This window comes from Canis lupus, chromosome 4 (genome assembly GCF_003254725.2).
Source record: "Canis lupus dingo isolate Sandy chromosome 4, ASM325472v2, whole genome shotgun sequence".
In the NCBI taxonomy this organism is placed as follows: Eukaryota; Metazoa; Chordata; class Mammalia; order Carnivora; family Canidae; genus Canis; species Canis lupus.
In genome coordinates this window covers 53,268,061-53,288,661 of record NC_064246.1, presented here as the reverse complement: position 1 = coordinate 53,288,661, position 20,601 = coordinate 53,268,061, and the positions used below count along the sequence as shown (strand labels likewise).

General features: G+C 44.9%; 1 protein-coding gene across 5 annotated transcripts in view; it reads left to right on the top strand.

Annotated features, from left to right (window-relative positions):
* Positions 1-20,601, top strand: part of CYFIP2 (cytoplasmic FMR1 interacting protein 2) — a 123,894-nt gene that overhangs the window by 37,172 nt on the left and 66,121 nt on the right. For 2 of the 5 annotated variants that reach the window (XM_035715651.2, XM_049109200.1), the window contains exons 10-20: positions 1,661-1,752; positions 3,578-3,695; positions 6,172-6,291; positions 6,828-6,953; positions 10,577-10,743; positions 11,453-11,600; positions 13,823-13,897; positions 14,803-14,956; positions 15,948-16,104; positions 16,639-16,735; positions 19,945-20,021. In XM_035715651.2, the coding sequence (XP_035571544.1) occupies positions 1,661-1,752; positions 3,578-3,695; positions 6,172-6,291; positions 6,828-6,953; positions 10,577-10,743; positions 11,453-11,600; positions 13,823-13,897; positions 14,803-14,956; positions 15,948-16,104; positions 16,639-16,735; positions 19,945-20,021 (1,331 nt within the window). Of the gene's footprint in view, positions 1-1,076; positions 1,125-1,262; positions 1,286-1,660; positions 1,753-3,577; positions 3,696-6,171; positions 6,292-6,827; positions 6,954-10,576; positions 10,744-11,452; positions 11,601-13,822; positions 13,898-14,802; positions 14,957-15,947; positions 16,105-16,638; positions 16,736-19,944; positions 20,022-20,601 lie in introns of those variants that run through there. The other 3 variants (XM_049109201.1, XM_049109202.1, XM_049109199.1) reach the window with 3 other exon arrangements.

Sequence of the window (20,601 nt, the reverse complement as noted above, 5' to 3'; positions counted from 1 at the left end):
CCCCCTGCCTCTGGGTGCAATGCCTCATCATGGTCCGTTATACACTCAGACCTTTGCAGTGCCTCCGAGGTTTGATCTTCTGGCCCCAGGTTTTTAAAAAGAAAACCTGGGGTTAAATTAAGCCTTTGAGGTTTTCATGAAGAGATTTCCTGCTTTGGAATTGAATTCCATGGTGTCAGTTTAACTAGCATCAGGCACTCCAGGCTTGGAGTAGAGCCTCAGAGGTTAGACATGGAAAACCCAGGCTTAACATTAAAAGTCCCCCATGTGGCATGGGGGACACTAGGCTGGGCCTGGATCCCACTGACGCTTCCAGGTGAAGAGGGAAATAAATCACCAAAGGCATCCTGTGGCTTTGCTTCTTTTTAAGGCAGGAACTTTCACTTTTCTCTGGAGCTGCCCCAGATGAAAACAGGGCTCATCTCAGGAGACCTTGTAAAACCCGTCTCTGCCCCCAGTCAGGAATGAGATTGGGGTGCAGTTGAGTAATACAGCTTTGCCATGGTCAGGCCTGGGTTTTAGTCTGGCTCTGCCACTCAACAGCTGGATGACTCTGGAAAGTCACCAAACCTTTCTGAAATGGAATTCCTCAGCCCGAAAAATGTGAATGCAAAGAGTATTTACTTTATAGAGTTTCCTTGAGGATTCAGTGGGAGGCAGAGCCCTGGATTATCATCCTGGCTCCTTGACTTCTCTCGGGTTTGATTTTGTGTGAAGATTACTTGAGCTATCTAAACTTCAATCTTTTCATCTGTGAAATGGGGATGATAATTGTATTGACCTCACAAAGTATTTGTATGGATTGAGAGACTGTTTTTTTTTGTTTAATAGACTATTTTATAGAGCAGTTCAGTTCACAGCAAAATCGAGCAGAAAGTGCACAGTTTTCCCATTTACTCCCCTGCCCTCCACCATGTAGAGCCTCCCCCACTATCAGAATCCCTCACCAAAGTGATACACTCTTTACAATCATCAAACCTACACTGACACATCATTATCACCCAAAGTCCATAGATTCCATGAGGAATCCCTCTTGGCGTTCTACATTCTGTGTGACTTAACAAATGCAGAATGACATGGATCCACCACCGTCCTAAAAATCTGGTTTCGAAGAGTTTGATATGGTACTTGTGCATAGAAGCCAGCAGTACATACCAGCCTCCTCTCCATTTATCCTGGTGTTCATTTAGGACCTGTCTGCCCTTTGGCGTTTAGTGTTAGGGTTTCAATTGCTTTATGTTGTAAAGTTCTCAGGAAGGCCACACACCCAGCCGGCAGCATCCAGGTATCCACTCCTAGTCCAGAGTTCACGGCAGCAAGGATCCAAGAATCCCAGGGAAATTAAAGCAGAAAGGACCCTGCCCTGGGAGGCAGGCCATCTGATTCTCATCCTTCATCCATTCTGCCTGCTGTGTTACCTTAGACAAATCACTTTGCCCCTTTTGTGCTCAGTTGCTGGAACATGGGTTGGCTGGAGGCAAGAGAGGACCTGTACAACTGGGACTCTTTCTGGTGCCAAGGTGACAAAGTAGCATGATCAGAAGAAGAACCTAGGGGTTGGCCCAGAGGTACACAGAGGCCTGCTTTCCCCAGCAGAAGGCAGCCACCTACCCCCACTCCTCTCTCAGCATCTCACGCCTTGTGTTTGCTTCCTTTGCAGCAGCTGCAAGTGGTGCCCCTTTTCGGCGACATGCAGATAGAGCTGGCCAGATACATTAAGACCAGTGCTCACTATGAAGAGAACAAGTCCAAGTGAGTGCCTGCCATAATGTCTCTCGGCTCCCGCGAGGATGCCCAGCCCGGGCAGGGGGCCGAGGGGCCACTTCAGCCCCTCCTCCCTCCCCAGAGCCCTGGGCAGGTGGATTCCATCACAACACTGGCACCCAGCCGGCCAGAAGGGAACAGCAGAGGGTGCTCTGAGCTCTTTTGTATCTGCCCTTTGCTGCCAGGGTTCAAAAGTGTTCAGAGCACAGCCCTGCCCCTTCTCCGTCCCAGCGCTGACCCATGCTGCCCACAATGGGATGGCAGGAGCCCACCTTCCCTCAAGAAGGGGGAGGACTGGCTGGCCCTCCATGGTCGGGTGGAGCAAGATGGCATCCTTCATCACCTTGCTTCTTTCCTCAGATTTATGTCTATGCAGTAAGTATGTCATTGAGTATATGGCCTGGTGGTTCTACCTGCAAAGTGGGTCGATAGCCTCACCTTAGATTGTTTTATAAACCACCGTTCTAGGTAACTTGTGCTAGGATCTGGGGTGTCAGTGACTCATGGCAGGTGGGTGACATCTAGGTGCAGCCTTGGCCACTCCTTTGATATCTGGGGTTGTTAATAAAGTTCCTTCTGTCTGCATCTTCCCCAAAGCTGAATGAATATGACCTTTCGAAACAGAGAGTGGCTGACTGTCCTTTAGTCAAAAGTGAGGGTTAGTACCTTAAGAATATGTGAATGGAGTGTCCTCGAGCCCCACCAGCCTTGAGACCCTGTAAGGGAGCCTCACCAAGGAAGCTGATTTAGTCTTTTCATAACCTGCTGGCTGCTGGCATGTGAGGAGGTTCTCTAGGGAAAGCATGGAACTGAGAATGCTGAACTCCTTTCCTTACATTTCCTGCGTACATCCTTGACCATCTAAAGTTGGTTGGGAGTGGTGATGTGGCCACGGTGGGGTGTCAGGAGTTTGAGTGATTGTGTCCCCCCTGCACAAGTAACCCAAAATATGAGTCATGCCACAGTAAAAGCATGAAGAAATTTATCACCAATCTAAGCATTCTTATGAGAGCCACTTCAAGGAGATCCTTTTGAGATATGAAATTTTTCCCAAAATGTTTATCCACCTTGTTTGGTTCTAATGCTTAGTCTGTCCCTGGGGTCACCCAGCACCAGATGACAGAAGAGGGTGAAGGGGGCATCCTTCTTTCTCTTGGGGAAGGAGAGTGAAGACTTTCATTCCTTGATTTACTCTCCATTTCAGGATGGTTTTCCCAATGATCTTTTTCCAAAGAGTTGAGGAGAAAGGAGAGAGGCAAGGGGAATGAGAAGGGAGTGGCAAAAGAGAGAGGGAGGGACAGAGAGGAAAAGCCTGCCAGCAGTACCTCTCAGAACACATCCCTTGCCATGGAGTCCTCTCACATTGCCAGATCACTGTTGACAAAGAGGCACGATCCCTGTAAGTTTCCCGGGTCCCACCCCAGCAGCCCTACCAAAGCCGGTTTCAACCACAGGATGCCGCCAATGCTGACAGTCAGTAGGCATGTTTGGGGAGGTCACCCACCTTGCCTTTTCTTCACTCGGTTTTCAGCTCTTTGTAGCCCTAGAGAGGCTCTTCGCTCATAGAACTGGTAAGTACCATGGACATAAGGTATCCGGAAAAGCCTGTGATTGGGTCTCAGAGGAGGAAAAAGACAATTGCAGTCGGCCTGTGGCAGGCTCTCTAGCTGGTGGCTGTGACACCTCTTGGGTCTACCCAGGGGAGCCAGCCACATTTGGCTGATCGCCAAGAGCAACTAGTGAGTGGAAGGAGCCTATCCTGCTGAGGTATATAAGACCAGGACCTGCTCCAACACTGTGATTTTCTGCCCAGGTGGACCTGTACCCAGAGCAGCATCAGTCCCCAGTACAACATCTGCGAGCAGATGGTTCAGATCCGGGATGACCACATCCGCTTCATTTCCGAACTCGCTCGCTACAGCAACAGTGAGGTAAGCTAGCTCTGGCTGCTAGGATGGAGGCCTGGGGGGTTCAGGGTGTGAAGGGACAAGGACTAGCCAGGAAGGAAATGATCACAGGGATAATGGAGAGCAGGAGTGAGGCAGTACATATCGGAGGCAAGAGGTCAGACTGGCCAAGAGAGTCAGACAGAACTGGATTTGATTCTGGTTTTGCCACTGACCTTCACAAGTTATTCATAATCTCTGTGCCTCAGTTTCCTCATCTGTAAAATGGGGGTAATAGTATCTGGAAAGGTTCATTGAGAAGATTAAACAGTAGGATGCATGGAAAATGCATCTTGCCCAGCAGATAATGGTGGCCCAGTAATGGTTGATCTGCACACAATCCCAGCCATTTTGACCCTGGATGGCAAGAGAAACAGTTCTGAACAGTCATGCTCAAAGCACTTACTAAATATTTTAAAACTACACAATAATAAATTATCCTTATAACACATCAGAAAATGCAATTAGGGACAGAAGACCATAAAATCTCTTGCAATCCCACCAATTACATTTTTACTGGTGTCAAATTTTTCTTTTCCTTTTTTTTAATATGGAAATATAGCCAATGCATAAACCTCAGAAAAAATACAAATATACGAAGAAGAGAAGTCAATCATGTAAAATTGTACCAACCAGCACCAACTGTGATTAATACTTCGGTTTCTGTATCCTCCTGGACTCTTCCCATATATACCCTTCTAATAAATTTACATATTGGTTTGATAAACATAGGTCTCTGGATTCCAACCTGGATGACTCTGCACTATCCTACGTTTGCTCACTGGTTCCATCATGTGGCTGGCGGTGATAATGCATATGCTTTCCAAACCCAAACTCAGAAAATGTCTTTGATCAAAGGGCAGCATATTTGAAATGAGGACAGACAGGTGCACATGGTGTGGTCATTAGACAGGCGGCCCATATCCTTAGGAGGTCTCCTAGAAGACATAGACCAAGGTCAAGCCCAAACCTTTGGCTTTCTTGACCATATGTGACAATCAAATAAAGCTATGGGAATAATTTGAGCGCTGGGGCCTCCTTCATCTTTGTCAAGTTTTGGTGTGACCTAACAATGAATTTGGCTTAAAGTTTTGTTTTTTTTTTAAGTTATACATGTTATACATGTGTATACACAGATAATTCTCATTATTCACAGAAATTATATTCTATAAAGTGGGCACGAACACTAGATCAACAAATGCTGAACTATTGCTCCTAGAGGAAGTACAGAGTTCAGTTCCTTTGAACCTTTGGTCACAATATTTTCATATGCTGATCAATGTATAACCTCGTTTTCTGTGTATTTCTATTTAAAGTCCCCTTATGTAATGTATGTTTATAATATATATTGTTAATTCGTTGACATTAACTCACATGCAACAGCACTATAATTTAACATCCAAACAAAGCTTATCTAAAACCTGTGCTTTTTCCCTAAGGCATGTCATAGCCTTCTTGCAGTTAGCATCACTAGACAGAACTTGAGCACTACACTTGGGGCCACTTTAAATAGTGAAATCACCAGTAAAAAGTTCAAAAATGTGGAAAACGAGGCATTAAATAAACCATGAAAAGGACATGTATACAGCTGATTACTGAAACAAGAAGGCAGAGGGTCATCATGTTCAACCTCAGCTGGGACAGGACTCAGATTTTTCACCACTCAGCACGTACCTGTGAATGACCAGTGAAGGTACTGGAAGTATTGACTTGAAGGTTACAAATAGATTTTAGTGAGTAGGCAAATTCACAGTACCAGAACCCACAAATAATGAGGGCTGACTCGATATGTATATACATATATGCAGGTACATACATGTATGCACGCAAACATATATGCGCATATGCGTGCATGTATATGTATGTATGCATATGTATGCATACATATTGCATGCATATCTATGCATATGCACTTGCATACACCCATATTGCCTTATGGAATAATACACATTCAAGTAGGTGTTTATCTTCAGCACTTTTCAATTGGCGAGACATCTAATTAATGAGTTGTGAAATTAATATAGTGGCTTATGATTAGCATTTTTGTATGAGATAGAATAGACAATCAGAGAAATTATGAGTAAAGTTACTTCATGAAAAAATGTTGGTTCATATATATATATATATATATATATATATATATATATACAGGTATGTGTTCCTGAGTTAATTTGTTGTGTGTCCTACAGCTATAATTTGCAATTTAAAAATTTGAAAGCCACAGCTCTGCAGTATAGCTGGGGTAGTTGTGAGTGGGGCTATGGTATCACACCACCTGAGTTTAAACCCTCAACCATTTACGACCCATGTGGCCTTCAACCAAGAACTTGTCTGAACCTCGGTTTATCTATCAAAGAGGATATAATTTTAGCACCTCTTTTGTATTCTTCGTGGAGGATTCAGATAGCATCTAAAAGTGCCAGGCACGTACATGGTGAGGGTGACAGCTCATGTTCCCCAGGTGGTGACTGGCTCCGGGCTGGACAGCCAGAAGTCAGACGAGGAGTACCGTGAGCTCTTCGACCTGGCCCTGCGGGGCCTGCAGCTTTTATCCAAGTGGAGCGCGCACGTCATGGAGGTGGTAGGTGTCATGAAGGCAGAGGGCCTCCCCCTCCCCAGACCTCTCCAGCCTGACCTCCATTCACGCGAACTCTTGTCTGCCTCTGCCTCTCCCCAGCACTCTTCCTTTAACAGCCTTACTGAGATAATTTTCACACTATACCATTCACTCATTTAAAATGCAGATTTGTTGGTTTTTAGCATATTCGCAGAATTGTACAACGACAGTCAAATTTAGAATGGTTTTATCAGTTCCAAAAGAAACCCTGTGCCATCACCCCCCCATTCCCTATCCCCACAGCCCTAAGCAATCTGTCTTCTGTCTCTATAATTTCCCTGTTCTGGATGTTTCCCTTAAGTAGAATCATATCATATGTAGTTATTTGTGTCTGACTTCTTTACTTCATGCCTTCAAGAACCATGATCCATGTTATAGCCTGAATCAGAACTTCATTCCCTTTTATAACTGAGGAGTACCCCCCAACACACAAGGTCACGCCATGTTAGCTTTTGCCTCTCATCTGCTGATGGACATTTGGGTTTTCCCCCCCTCGCTAGTACTCTTGGAAGCTGGTCCATCCCACAGACAAGTTCTGCAACAAGGACTGCCCTGGTACTGCAGAAGAGTATGAGAGAGCCACGCGCTACAACTACACTAGTGAAGAGAAGTTTGCCTTCGTCGAGGTGGGTACTGACTCCCTCCATTCCTCAACCCCTCCACCCACCCCCCCCCACTCCTTACCATCCCATCCCAGGCTGCTACTGGTGTTGATCCTTGTGATTCCAACAATGCTTCTGAGCAAGATGGCAGCCATGATCCTTGTATGCATACACTTCCCTGTTCTCCCCCTGCCTGATTTAATCTTTGTCAAAAGTTGCCATTCAGGAGCACCTGAGTGTCACAGTCACTTAAGTGACCCAACCGACTCTTGATTTCTACTTAGGTCATGATCTCTGGGTCATGGGATCGAACCCCATATTGGGTTCTGCGCTCAGCGCAGTCTGCTTGAAATTCTCTCTCCCTTTCCCTCTGCCTCTCCCTTTATGCTCTCTCTCTCTAAAATAAATAAATCTTAAAAAATAAAGTTACCATTCAAAAATGATTAGAAACTCACTCTGTTCCTAAGAATCCAAAGGGGAAGCATTTACTCTACTAGAAAAGTGGGAAAAAGGAAGCCAACAGCAGAAACAAGGACAGACAAATGGCTAAAAGAGATAAGAAAAATGCCCAGGCTAATGAGTGATCAAAGAATGACAGGTGGAAACCAAGATGAGAGGAGTTATCAGATGTTGGATCCCCCAGATTTAGTGTCTCATGTTTTTATCTTTTCTGTTTTGTCCATCACTCATTTTTGTTCTGTCTTATGGGATATATCCTGAAGTTCAACTTCCTACTCTTAGTATTTTTTGTTGTCCCTATTATATTTTTAATGTCCAGAATCTCCATCTTGTTCTCTAAATGTTCCTTTTATAAGACTCTATTCTTGGGTCATGCATGCCATACATTCATTCATGAGGATAGTATAGTGTTTTTATCATCTTTCTTGAGGTATAATTTATATTCAATAAACTGTATCCACTTAAAGTTGCATGTAAAGTTTGACTGTTATATACACACCTATGAAACCACAAAGATACAGAACATTTTGTTTTCCCTTTGGCAACACATAGACTAAAATTGGAACAGTACAGAGGTTAGCCTGGACGTCCCACAAGGATGACACACAAATTCACAATACATCCCCTTTAAAAAAAAAAAAGATGCAGAACATTTCCACCTCCCCTTAAAGACTTTGTACCATTTACTATCTATCCTCCAACCATCCACGGGCCTGATATAGATATAGATATAGATATAGATAGATATAGATATAGATATAGATACATATCTTTTTTTTTGTCACCATAGATCTATTTGTATTTCCTATTGTTTTGTATAGTTTGCATTTTTTGTGTGTGTGTTTGGCTTCTTTCAGTCACCATCATAATTTTGAGTTTTATCCACATTGTTTTATGTATCAATAGTTTGTTTCTTTGTATTGTTGAGTATAATTCCATTGTATGGATATATACTATAATTTGTATACCCATTCAACTATTGATAAATTTTGGGCTGTTTCTAGCTTTGAGCCAGTATGAATAAAGTTGCTTTAAAGATTTGAGTATAAGTCTTTGTATAGATAAAGGTTTTTATTTCTCTTGCAATGGTCACATTGTAGGTTAATACTTAACTTTTTAAGGAACTGCCAAATGGTTTTCCGATGTGGATGTACCCTTATATATTCCCACCAATGGTAGATGAGAGTTCCATTGTTCCACACCCTCATTGTGAAATTGTGCTACGATTTGCTTTTGCCAATTTTCTTAATTTTAGTCATGCTAATGACTATTTAGTGAAATCTCATTGAGGTTTTAATTTGCATTTCCCTAAAGACTACTGATACTGAGCATCTTTTCATGTGCTTATTGGCCATTCATATATCTTCCATTCTGAAATGTTGTCTTCTGAAATCTTTGCCCATTTTTTAAATTGGGTTTCTGTCTTATTATTGAATTGTGAGAATTTTTATATATTGTAGTTACAAGCCCCTAGCATATATATGTTGTAAATATTTTTTGTATTTGTTGACTTTGCCTTTTCATTTTTCTAGGGGTACCTTTTTTGGAGAACGACTGTTTTTAATTTTGATAAAGTTCAACTTACCAATTATTTTCTGGTTTGTGATTTTTGTATTCTATCTAAGAAATCTCTGCCTAGCCCAAAGTTGCAAAGATTTCCCTATAGGTGTAACAGATCTGCATACTCTGCTGTGTTTGGAATTATTCTAAAACCTCTCCATTATCTGTTTCTTCCTTTGTCTCATTATTTCCTAGTTACATCTCTAGCCAGGAGCCTAGATGTTTTCATGATGTGATGTTCCCTTAAGACTTCTGTCCCATTATTTCTTTATACTAAAGCTTCTCTCCAGCAGAACCACTATGCTTATGGTATATATATAATCCTTACCTCCCGAACTGTTCTCACCGTTTCCCCAAACCTCAGATGTTCTATTTATTCCTTTAAGGTTTAGAGGAAGACAAAATCTTAGCATCTAAACTCATTCATTACTTTATTCATTCCTTTTCAACAAAAATTTTCTGACGGCCCACTCCAGGCCCAGGCTGTAGGTCCTAGGGTGTGCACATTGCTGGGCCTCACCCCTTCAGCACCTAGAGTCTAATGCAGAGGTAGAAGTCTAGCACATCACGTTGGGTGTGATAAGTGTGGTTGTCAGGAGGCTGCTGTGGCATTGTGCTGTCCCCTCAGAATTCGGAATCACTCCCAATATTAGCACTCGTGGCTGATAGGGGCCAAAGGATCAGGCTTGTCACAGGTGAGCTAAACTAGGGATGTGACTTCCACCCAAGGCCACCCAAAGCTTCTTATTCCTTCTCCATCCCATTAAATTTACCTACTGGGAAACAAATGATACATACATGCCTTTGTTCCTCAGGATAGAGAAGGAATGGTGATTGCAAGGAGAAGTAAGGAACCCAGAAGGGGATCTGTCCCTATAGGCAGACAGATCTCAAAGGAGAGCTCCAAGGCAGGCCAGGATACACTCACTACAAATGCCTGTCTCCCATCTCTGTAGCCTAGGAAGCAGAAAAAGGAAGGGCAGAGGCTTTCCCTCACCCAAGACTTCTACAGAGATTTTACATCATTAGGAAAAAGTTCTAGGGACTTAAACAGCAAATGACCAAATTATTTCAAAAGCAAAGATTGTAAAAATTCGAGGACGTCACTGCAAGGGAAGGGGTCAGCGTTCACTAAAGGAAGACAGGGTAGATGCATATAGATTTGACTTTAAACTCCTCCCACACTATGGAACCTATACTTCTATAGAAAATTTTATAGTAAAAAAGTTCTATTTGATACAGTCTGTGGGTGTGTGGTATATGGAGAGGCCTCTCAATGTCAGAGTGATCTATGAAATGTGCTCCATGGACTGGCTGCTGTGTGATATCAATCAGCAACAAGATAGGAAACCGTGCCAGAATGAAAATTGGCTGTGTCATGAAGCCCACTGTTCAGTGTAGCTAATATCTTTGCCTTATAGCAGGACTCTTCTTGATGAAGAAGGCAGAGTGCTGATTTCCATCCTGGCACATGTTTCTTACCTAGCAGTGAACTGGCACTTTGAGTAGCACTGGCCTTTTGCTTCTGGGCATCTCACAGAGCACCCTCTCTGCAATGCGGTGAAGGGTACTAGATGGATAGGTAAGCTGAAGCCTGGTGAGCCTGACCTTCATCTGTGCCTGGCCAGGTGATCGCCATGATCAAGGGCCTGCAGGTACTCATGGGCAGGATGGAGAGCGTCTTCAACCAGGCCATCAGGAACACCATCTACGCGGCCCTGCAGGATTTTGCCCAGGTGACCTTGCGTGAGCCCCTGAGACAGGCAGTGCGGAAGAAGAAGAACGTCCTTATCAGGTGGGTCTTCAGATGGCCCTTTCCAGGGGTCACATAAAAAAATCAAGGGTGCTAAGTGCACACCACAGGGGAAGTTCCTGGCTCAGTCAGCTTCCAGCGCAGCCTCTGCACACACACAGACTCTGCTAGCAAGTTCTAGGAGGCTGTCTTAGTAGATTGGCATTTGAAATGAATTAAGCCCCAGTCTGGAAGAGTTGGAAGCCTGTATCCACCTACTAGCTTTGTGTACTTGACCAAGTAACTTACTTTCTCTGAACCTCAGTTTTCCTCCTCTGTAAAATGTGGAATATAATGGTACTTACTTCATTTATTGGCTGGTAGGATGATAAGGTGAGATAATCAGTGTGTAGATCTAAGCACACAGCAGCATGGATACACAGCAAGTATACAACAAATAGAAGCTATTATTGAAACTTCAAACATACAGAGATGTAATTGGACTCCTGAAACTCCCCTATAATGAGAAAGGAAACTAGCCAGTGGGCATCAGCATTGCCTGTGGCACTTGTTGAAAGTTAGACTTCTGGACCATGGCTCAAGCCTGGGAAGCCGGCACCTCTTGGGGGTGGGGCCAGGAATGGGCATACTTCCCCAGCACCCAGGAATTCTAAGACAAGGTGTCCTGGGCCCTCACGGACTCTAGAAATGGAGTTGCAGGGCCTCCTTCCAGTGGTAAAACCTGGTCTGAGTATCAATTCTTCCTTCCCAGTGTCCTGCAGGCAATTCGAAAAACCATCTGTGACTGGGAGGGGGGCCGAGAGCCCCCCAATGACCCATGCTTGAGAGGGGAGAAGGATCCCAAGGGTGGATTTGACATCAAGGTGCCCCGGCGTGCTGTGGGGCCCTCCAGCACACAGGTAAGTGGTTCCGGGCACAGGCCAGCTCGGTTGACCTAGAGGCCAGCCAGGCCACGGTAGTTCATCCTGGCTGGACCATGGGGCCATGGGGCTGGGGGTCCTCAGGCAGGAGGGGCAGGGTCCAGCAGCTGCACTAGTCTTACTCTGCCATCTTGTTTTAATACAGGAGGGAGGACTACCAGCTTAAGATTCAGGAGACCTGGATTCTAGTCCTAGAAACCTGTGTGACCTCGGGCACGTTACACAGTCTCTTTGTGCCTCAGTTGTCTAATCTGGCAAATGGGGGTAATACCAGGACTGGCTATCTCCTGGCCCTGTGAAGTATAGGTTCCAAAGTATAGGAAGAGTTTAAAGTCAAATCTATATGCATCTATCCTGTCCCCCTTTAGTGAACCCTGGCCCCTTCCCCTGCACGTCCTAGCTTGGGAATTCACAAGTTCTGCCTCTGATGTGCTGTGTGATCTTGGGTAAGCACCTTGATCTCTCTGTACTCTGATTATCTTCTCCATTAAGTGAAAATTTTGAATGAGATCATGGTACTGACAAAATATTATTATTATTAACTCCTCAAATGCACAAGTATCAAAAACCCTTGACCCCTTAGAGAAAGTCTAGTAATCAGAGAGATTCAGAGTTGCTAACCAAAGCTTCTGAACAAGACGTCACCTGTGATTTATCCAAAGTAGTCATTAAATTCCAAAAAAAAAAAAGAAGAAGAAAGAAAAAGAATCTGGGCATCTTGGTTGAATCCTTGCCACTAACTTAAGGATAAGCAGTTCCTGGTAGGCTTTTTGAAGTATTGGAAAAAAGCATGAGAGTCTATCGAACTTTCAGGGGTCTTACAGGAACTCCCCCTTGACATGACCTTCCAGCCTGACTCAGCTCTGCAGTCCTGAATGTGAACCATCTGAGATGAGCCATCCAAGGCCCACCCCTACCCCTTCTATGTGTCTGTGTCTGTGTCTGGGCAGGGGACGGGGAGGAGGGATGGGGTAGGATGGGTTCTCAGCAGCATCACTGTCACTTCCCTTGGCTTCACAGCCCGTGGGCCAGTTTGCACTGATCTTGCTGGTCTTGGAAATCCCAAGGAAGCTTCTACAAACACTTCTGTATAATGTCAAGAACCTTTCCAGCCTAGAATACCCTGGAGGGGCTAAGCAGGGCTTTCAGGTGTTTCTGGAAGCCCCAAGACTCAAGTGAGTGAGACACAGACAAGGCAGGAAAGACACTAGAAAGGAAGCTGAGGGGAAGGGCCAAACAGGCAGAGAGGGAGAGAGAGAAGGAGACAAGAGGAGTGGAAAGAGTATCTATACAGGTGGTCTGAGAGGGGAGCATGACCACAAGTCAGCCTCCTAATTACGTGAGGTGGTACAAATGCATTGAGTAGACTCTCTAACGGAGCCAGAAGAGCCCTTAGAGACAAGCTAGTCCCAGTGCCCTCCCTGCTTTACAGATGGGGAAACTGAGGTCCAGAGAGGGGAAGTGACTTGTCTAAGTCACAAGGTGAGTCACAGGTGGAGGTGGGACAAGAACCCAGGTCTCCTGACTCCCGCCCCAGGGCTCTGTTAGGGCCTGCAGAGCACAGTGGACAGGGGCTTCTAGCATAGCTGGGATGCTGACTGATCTGATGACTTAAATGCTCCAGTCAATAGACATAGGTGGGAGAGGAGGTCCCCCTCTTACCAACAAAATGGATTTTCAAATAGAATTTGATACAAATCAAGTCAATACCACATGGATTGTACTTGATAAATCCTTTCCTGGAAGGATGGCTCCAAGGGCCATCATTAGAATCCTGGTGGCTCCAGGGCCATCATCAGAACAGTGCTTCTCAGTTCTTAAGGATGATCAGGCCTGCCCACCGATGGGGTTGCAGTGGGTGGACTGTCCCATAAATCAGCCACCATGGTAGCTCTTTGACCATCAAGGGAAATGCTGCGGTAGGGGCGGTGTGCCCCTCCTCTCTGTGGCTGCGCTGCCCGGCCAGGTGCCAGGCGCATGGTGGGTATGGTCCTGGAGGAGATCCAGAGCAGACGTGGTGGCAGAGGGAGGTTGGAGCTTCTGAGAGGTGGTCGGCAAGTGGCCCCTAGCAGTCGCGGCGGCTTTCCCACCATATACAATACCTCTTGCTTTTCTCTTTCTCTCTCTCTCTTCTCTCTCTCCCTCTTCCCTGTCTCTCCTGCCCTCCCATTCCCTCCTCTTTTCTCCTATCTATGTCTTAGGCCTGCCAGTGGTCCCCGCGGGCTTTGTTTCACCCCACTGGTGGCACACAGGGCCGAAGAGGCTGCCGATCCCTGGTATAACACCGCCTGGCTGGGTTGGTTGGGGTACACTTCTCCAGGAGGCAGCAGGAATGGACTAGCCTGGCTCCTCAAGGCCCCTTCCAGCCCTAAGATTCAAAGACATATGATGTGGAAAGATCTAGATTAGCACTTGCACCCTTTGCACTTAAGGCCCTCTGTAAGCGGGAGTTGATTGTCTAGTAGACCTCCTGTGTAAGTACCCATCTTCACCCGCTTACCACCCAGGATTTCGGTAGGCTGTGCAGCTGGCGCCACCAGAGGGCGCCATCCCTTGGTAATGGATTCCAAGTGCTAAGGATCTGAAGCTTGAGGTGGCTGGGCGGGGGGCTTGCTCTGATCAAACCGCATTTCGCAATTCCTCAAAATGCTAGAGCTGAAAGGGACTGGCTTGAGAAAGCATCTGGTGCAACCCCCTCGTATTAGCAGATAAGAAAACTGAGGCCCAGAGTGGGACTTTGTTGCCCAAGGTCACACAACAAGACAGTAGCAGCGCCTGGCCATAGACCCAAGTCCAGGGTGCCACCATAGCCAACCAGTAAAGCAGAGAGTGACTCCAGAGTGATGTGAACTGAGGTTCTCCTCTGATGCCCACGCCCTTGGCTAAGCAGAGCCAGCAAAAACTTGGGCCTTGAATGACTTGTTATTACATCAGGTCCTCCTACCCAGGGATGCCACAGGCCCTGGGCAGAATGTCCTTTCTGGGTGGGCCACTCTCCCTCATGAAGGTTTACATGTTCGAAATTCACTTCTCCAACCCTAAACTGGTGCTTCCTTAAGAAGGGCTTTTTAAGAGCAGACATCTGCAGAAAAAAAGAAAAATATAAACACAGCACAAAGAAACCTTTACCCCAGGATAGAGGGCCAGCCCCTGACCTTCTCCTCCTACTTTCTCTTTCAAGCTGTACATGGTGCGGACCATGCTTGAATCGCTCATCGCAGACAAGAGTGGCTCCAAGAAGACATTGAGGAGCAGCCTTGATGGACCCATCGTCCTCGCCATAGAGGACTTCCACAAACAGTCCTTCTTCTTCACACACCTGCTCAATATCAGTGGTGAGTGACGCTATCCAGGCAGTGGGGAGAGGACGGTTGGGTGGGGGCAGGTCCCAGACCCACTAAGGCTGTTGGACCAAAAGTTGCAAAGAAATGTGGTCATCGGCCAGAAGGGCACATTTCGCCACCGAGGTAAAAAATGCACACTTTCTGGTGGACTTGGAAAGGCCAGGCTCAGTTCAGCTATTCTGACTCAGCTAAATTTGTCTGGTAGACATTTGTGGTTTATTTGTCATGAAGTCCTTAGTAAAGGGGATTAAATCCAGCAACATACCCACAGATGCAACCAGGCATCTTAAGCCTTAGCTTTTAAGCAGCAGCTCTGTGCTGATTAGTCTTGTTGCTCATTGCAAAGGAGGCTTCCAAGCTGGACCCCAAGCCGTGTCCCCCAGTCCTGTTCTCCCATTAGCAGGACACCTCTGCAGGTGGGACAGGGCAGGGGGAAGGACAGCAGCCTCCAGAGACCCAGGAGTGGTAATGCATTTGTTGGTACTAGAACAGTAACCTTAACGAATCCAGACATCTCCATTAGAGCACAGACCAGGGCCCCTCAAGGCTTCTAAGTGGATAAAAACCAGAATTACTATGTACAAGGGGACGAGGAGCAGTGAAAAGCGGGCACTTGGGGAGCTGGCTTGACACTATGTTTGGATAGCAAGCACACTTTTTCCACTAAGATTGTGGGTCTTCAGGTTGGCCTTGTAGGAGGACGATGGAGATTATGGGGGCATCGAAAGCTTTAAAATGTCACTGCTCTCCTCCACCATGGGGCTGCTACTGTGAGTCTAACAGATACTGTTTTCTAAGTAGATATTAGACTGACCTTCAGGTAAAAGAGCAGGATCTACTGATTAGGTCATATTTATGAGTACCTGCTGTACTCCAGTATAGTGGTAGAAATAGCAAAAGCAATAAGAACCAAGTTAATAGGAACAAAGATCTTTTGGTGCTTCTTCTGTATAACCCACTGCTCTTTCCTTAATGCTTTCAGAAGCCCTGCAGCAATGTTGTGACCTCTCTCAGCTCTGGTTCCGAGAATTCTTCCTGGAGTTAACCATGGGCCGGCGAATCCAGTTCCCAATTGAGATGTCCATGCCCTGGATTCTAACAGACCATATCCTGGAAACCAAAGAACCTTCCATGATGGAGTAAGAGGCAGGATTGGGTCAGCAAGGAGGTTCCCAGGGTGCAGAGGGAGGGCAGTTTGCTAGGGAGCTCTGTTCTTTCCAGAACTTTCGAGATGAGACAGTGTGGCCCCACTAGGAAAAGCGCTCATGCCAAGGATCAGGTCATACCAGATTTGACTCAGCCTTGCAGATAGGCTCAGGATTATACCAGCCCAACTGCCCTTCCTGTGCTCTGTCAGTGTCAGGCAGCTATGCTTGGAAGATAGTCATCTCTGGGGACCAGGAAGCTAATATCCTTAACTGCCACCTGATTTCTTTTGGTCCCAGACTAATTGTTTCAGGCCTTGGATTTATTAACATCATGGACTTCTGATTTCTATAGGCAGACTGTAAAGTAAGGCATTCCGAAGGCAATTTGGAAACCTCAGAATGCTGGAAGGCTCCCTCATATTAACCCCAAGCTTATTCATGTTTTCACCCAAACCTTCATATTTCCCAATCCACTTGCTTTCAGATTGATTAGTAAGCTGCTGGTCTCTGCTTTTCTCTCTTCAGGTACGTCCTCTACCCTTTGGACCTGTACAATGACAGCGCCTACTATGCTCTGACCAAGTTTAAAAAGCAGTTCCTGTATGATGAGATTGAAGCTGAGGCAAGTGACCCGCATCTCCTTTTGTTCCTATAATCTTATTCCAACAATGTGGACTTTTTAAATCTGTAGCTCTTGGCACAAAGTGGGCTGTCTTAGTCCATTCAGGCTGCTATACCAAAAATCCACAGACTGGCTTATAAAAAATACTGTTGTAGAGGCTAGATGTCTAGATCAGGGCATCCTTCTGGGTCACAGACTTTTCATTGTATGCATAGTGGAAGGGGTGAGGGAGCTCTCTGTGGTCTTTTTAGAATTTTTTTTTTTAAGATTTTATTTGAGAGAGAGAGAAAAAAAAAAAAAAAAAAAAAAAAGCCAGACTCGGGGGCTTGATCCCACGACCCTGAGATCATGACCTGAGCCAAAATCAAAAAGTTTAACTGACTGAGCCCCTAGTTTCTCTCTTACAAGAGCCCTAATCGCATTCATGAAGAGTCTACTTTCATGACCTAATCACTTCCCAAAGGCCCCACAGCCTAATATTTTTGGGGGTTAGGATCTCAACATATGAATTTTGGGGGACACACATATTCAGACCATAGCAATGTGGGATCAGTGACTTGTTCTGGAGAATGATCTCTTTTTATGACTTTAAAAAAAAAATTGCAGTATAGTTGATGCCCAATGTTATATTAGTTTCAGGTGTACAACACAGTGATTCTACAATTCTGTACGTCATAACTGTGCTCACCAGAGGTGTAGCTACCATCTGTCCCCGTACAATGCTATTATAATAGCATTCACTATATGGAGAGTGATCTTAACAAATCATGATCATCAAAAAGGACCCAGACCAAGATGATGGTCTTTCTTTTTCAGATATATTAAGGGATAACAAATGGTAAAACTGCATGGGTAATATTAATATTCTAATGAATCTTTTATGGTTGGAACATTTTGTTAATAATAATAACAGCAATATCACCTATCAGTTATTATATATTCACCATTTGCTTTTAAAACAACTTTTTAAATAACCTTTACAGCAATTTAAGGAGGTATATACTATTAATCTGTTTTACAGATTAGTCTTAGACTTAAAGTGGTCAGTTATCATAATGCCAAGGTCACTCAGTGTAAAGTGTCACTTGGTAGAGTGGTAGGATTGAAGTAACCTTTATCTCAACTATTAAGCTGTTTATTATTAGTCACTCAATGGCTTTATTTCTGTAATGGTCAGGATAAGCTAGGTTATGCTGCAGTAACAAATAATTACAAATTCTTAGTACCTTGAAATCAAAGGTTTATTTCTCTTTTATGGGTTGGTTGTGGGCTCTGGTCCATGTAGTCTGCGAGTCAGGACCCACATGGAACATTCACTAATTGCCATGGCAGGAGGAAGTGTTACTGCTACTTCAAAACTTCCACCTGGAAATGACACATGTCATTGGTCAAAGCAAGTCACATGACTGCATCACCTTCACGGAGAGGCGCAAGGAAGTACAATCCTGCCACATGGAAGGACGAGGCCAATAGTAGTGATGGCTACTGAAATTTCTAAGTTTTGCCTCCTGGGAAATGGAATGATAGTCTGGGTTCTTCCTTAACTGCATGGGGCTATATAAACACAGAATGAGGCCAATTAGGTAAAAATATCATAGAAATATAAAACATTCTTGTTTATAAAGGAAAGACATGAGTGTTTTAGGATTAACACCACCACCAACTTAGTTTGACAGTTTATGTATTTCAAAGAAAATCTAGGAGAGGTACTGTTTGCTTTCTCTACCCTCCAGTTTCTTTGGGAGTTGAAAACCTTAATGGACTCCAACCCAGATCTCTTCTCCTGAGCTCAAACTTGGGAAGAGAGATTCCAGGAGACAAATGAACTGGTTGCATCTTAACTTTGACAACCCCATGCTCTGACAAGATCCTGTATAGTTGTGTTCTCCAACAGGTTGAAAGCAAAAGAATTCTAGAGTGTCATGTGGCCAAGTGAGATTCTTAAATATGAAGAAAGCACACAGCCAGGCCCTGGGTAACATTTGAGGGCATGGGGTCAGTACAGATTGAGACCCCCCTCCCAGCTTATGGGCTGTCCCCTTTCTCTTCCCATCTGAAGACTTTGTTCTGTACTACAAAGAGCCTCATGTGCATGTGTGTAGATACCCAAGCTTTGTCTGCCACCACTGCCCACAAACAATGGCCCCTTAGCTAACCCTCAACCCTAGGGGTGCTTACACCTGCCATGCAATCCACATTCAGGAACAATACCAGGGAAAACTACAGACAGGTCTGAAGGGGCTTGAGCTTTTGGGACAAGGATAGTAAAGGCTGGTTCTAGAAGGAGAGCTTAGGGTATGAGTAGGCACCTCTACCTTAGCCCTGCAGGTTCTTCAACTGGAAGAAGACCTGGTGGGACCCTTGAAGCATAAGTCCAGAGCAGAGGCCTTACCTGCAGTTGAGGGCAAAACTGCACACAGCTCTGTGTTTTATGTTCAAGATAACATCTAGGGTATAAAGTAAGAGATACAGAAGCTCTTCAGATAAAGAATTAGCTTTATGGAGCTGAGAATTTGGTGAAGGAAGACTAGAAGATCAGTCCCCTAATTATGCTCTGTTCTCTTTGAAGTCACATGGTGCTCTGCTACCACCACAGCCCCATCTCATTAAGGTCCCACCCTTGGCTATTTCTTGCCATCAATGGAGGGTTTGGTTTTGATCCTGTGTCAGACATGAACTTCTCACCTGAGCATCACAATCTGCCACCGATGTGATGAGACAGACACAGAGATGGCAAATTGAGCCCATATTCATTAAGAGACAAAGGTTTTCAAGCAAAGTTTGAAAAAAAGATCTTTTTCAATTTCCGAGGACCATCAATTTCTTCGTTTGTCAAGCAAGTAACAAATAAAATGAAAGGAAAAGATGAGAAGGTCTAGCAGGGAAGAGGAAGGGTGGGCTGATGTGAATAATTGCAGGATATGAAGATCTATCTTGCCTTCCCACCTTGGAACTGCAAGGAGGGGACCTAAGCAGAGGCCAGTTCCTCAACAGCTTTTTGAACTTTGCCTTCTCTGTACCTAATTAAGGACCTTGAGGGCAAGGGACCAAACTTCTTAACTTACTTAGCCACAGAATCTTCTTTTTTTGCTATTCAAAGTATCTTGCTCTACAACACATAATACAGCCCAGATGCCCCTTGCAATTTGCCTATGCTTCTGTGATAAAGCTAGATGCACAGCACTGACATTCCTGCTTCCCTTTCACAGGTGAACTTGTGCTTTGACCAGTTTGTCTACAAGCTGGCGGACCAGATCTTTGCCTACTACAAAGCCATGGCTGGCAGGTATGAGAATCCCAGGGCTGTAAGGAACAAATGTTCTTAGACTGCTCTCTGTAAGACATAGTTTCCTGTTGTGAAACCTCTCTTCTTCTTCAGCCCCTAAGGAAATCTGAATGATTACCTGGGCCTGGACTGGGTGCTGAAATGTAGGAGAAAGGAAATAGGCAGATTTGGTGCTGTACCTCATGGAGCTTACAGACTAGTAGGGATAACAGACTTTAGTAAAAACTGATGAAAGCACAGTGATAAGGGAGGTTGCATGCTCCCCGCAAAGGAAAAGTTCATGGGAATACGTGAATCTATGATGGTTAAACCTGAACTAGTCTTTCAGATGAGGAACTGGAAAGGCTATCCCGAGAAAGTAATGTTGGCATTCTTATCTGAAGCTGATAGGGATTAAGTAAAACTAAGTAAAGGATGAGACGGGAAATTGCAGGCAAAAGAACTGCTTGTGCAAAATCCCTGAAGTAGAAGTATTGTATTGACAGCATGCCTACTCCATAGGGCAGTTGAGACAATTAATGTGAATTAGTACATGTAAATGCCTCGTCCACAGGCCACAAGAGGAGGCAAGTTACATGAT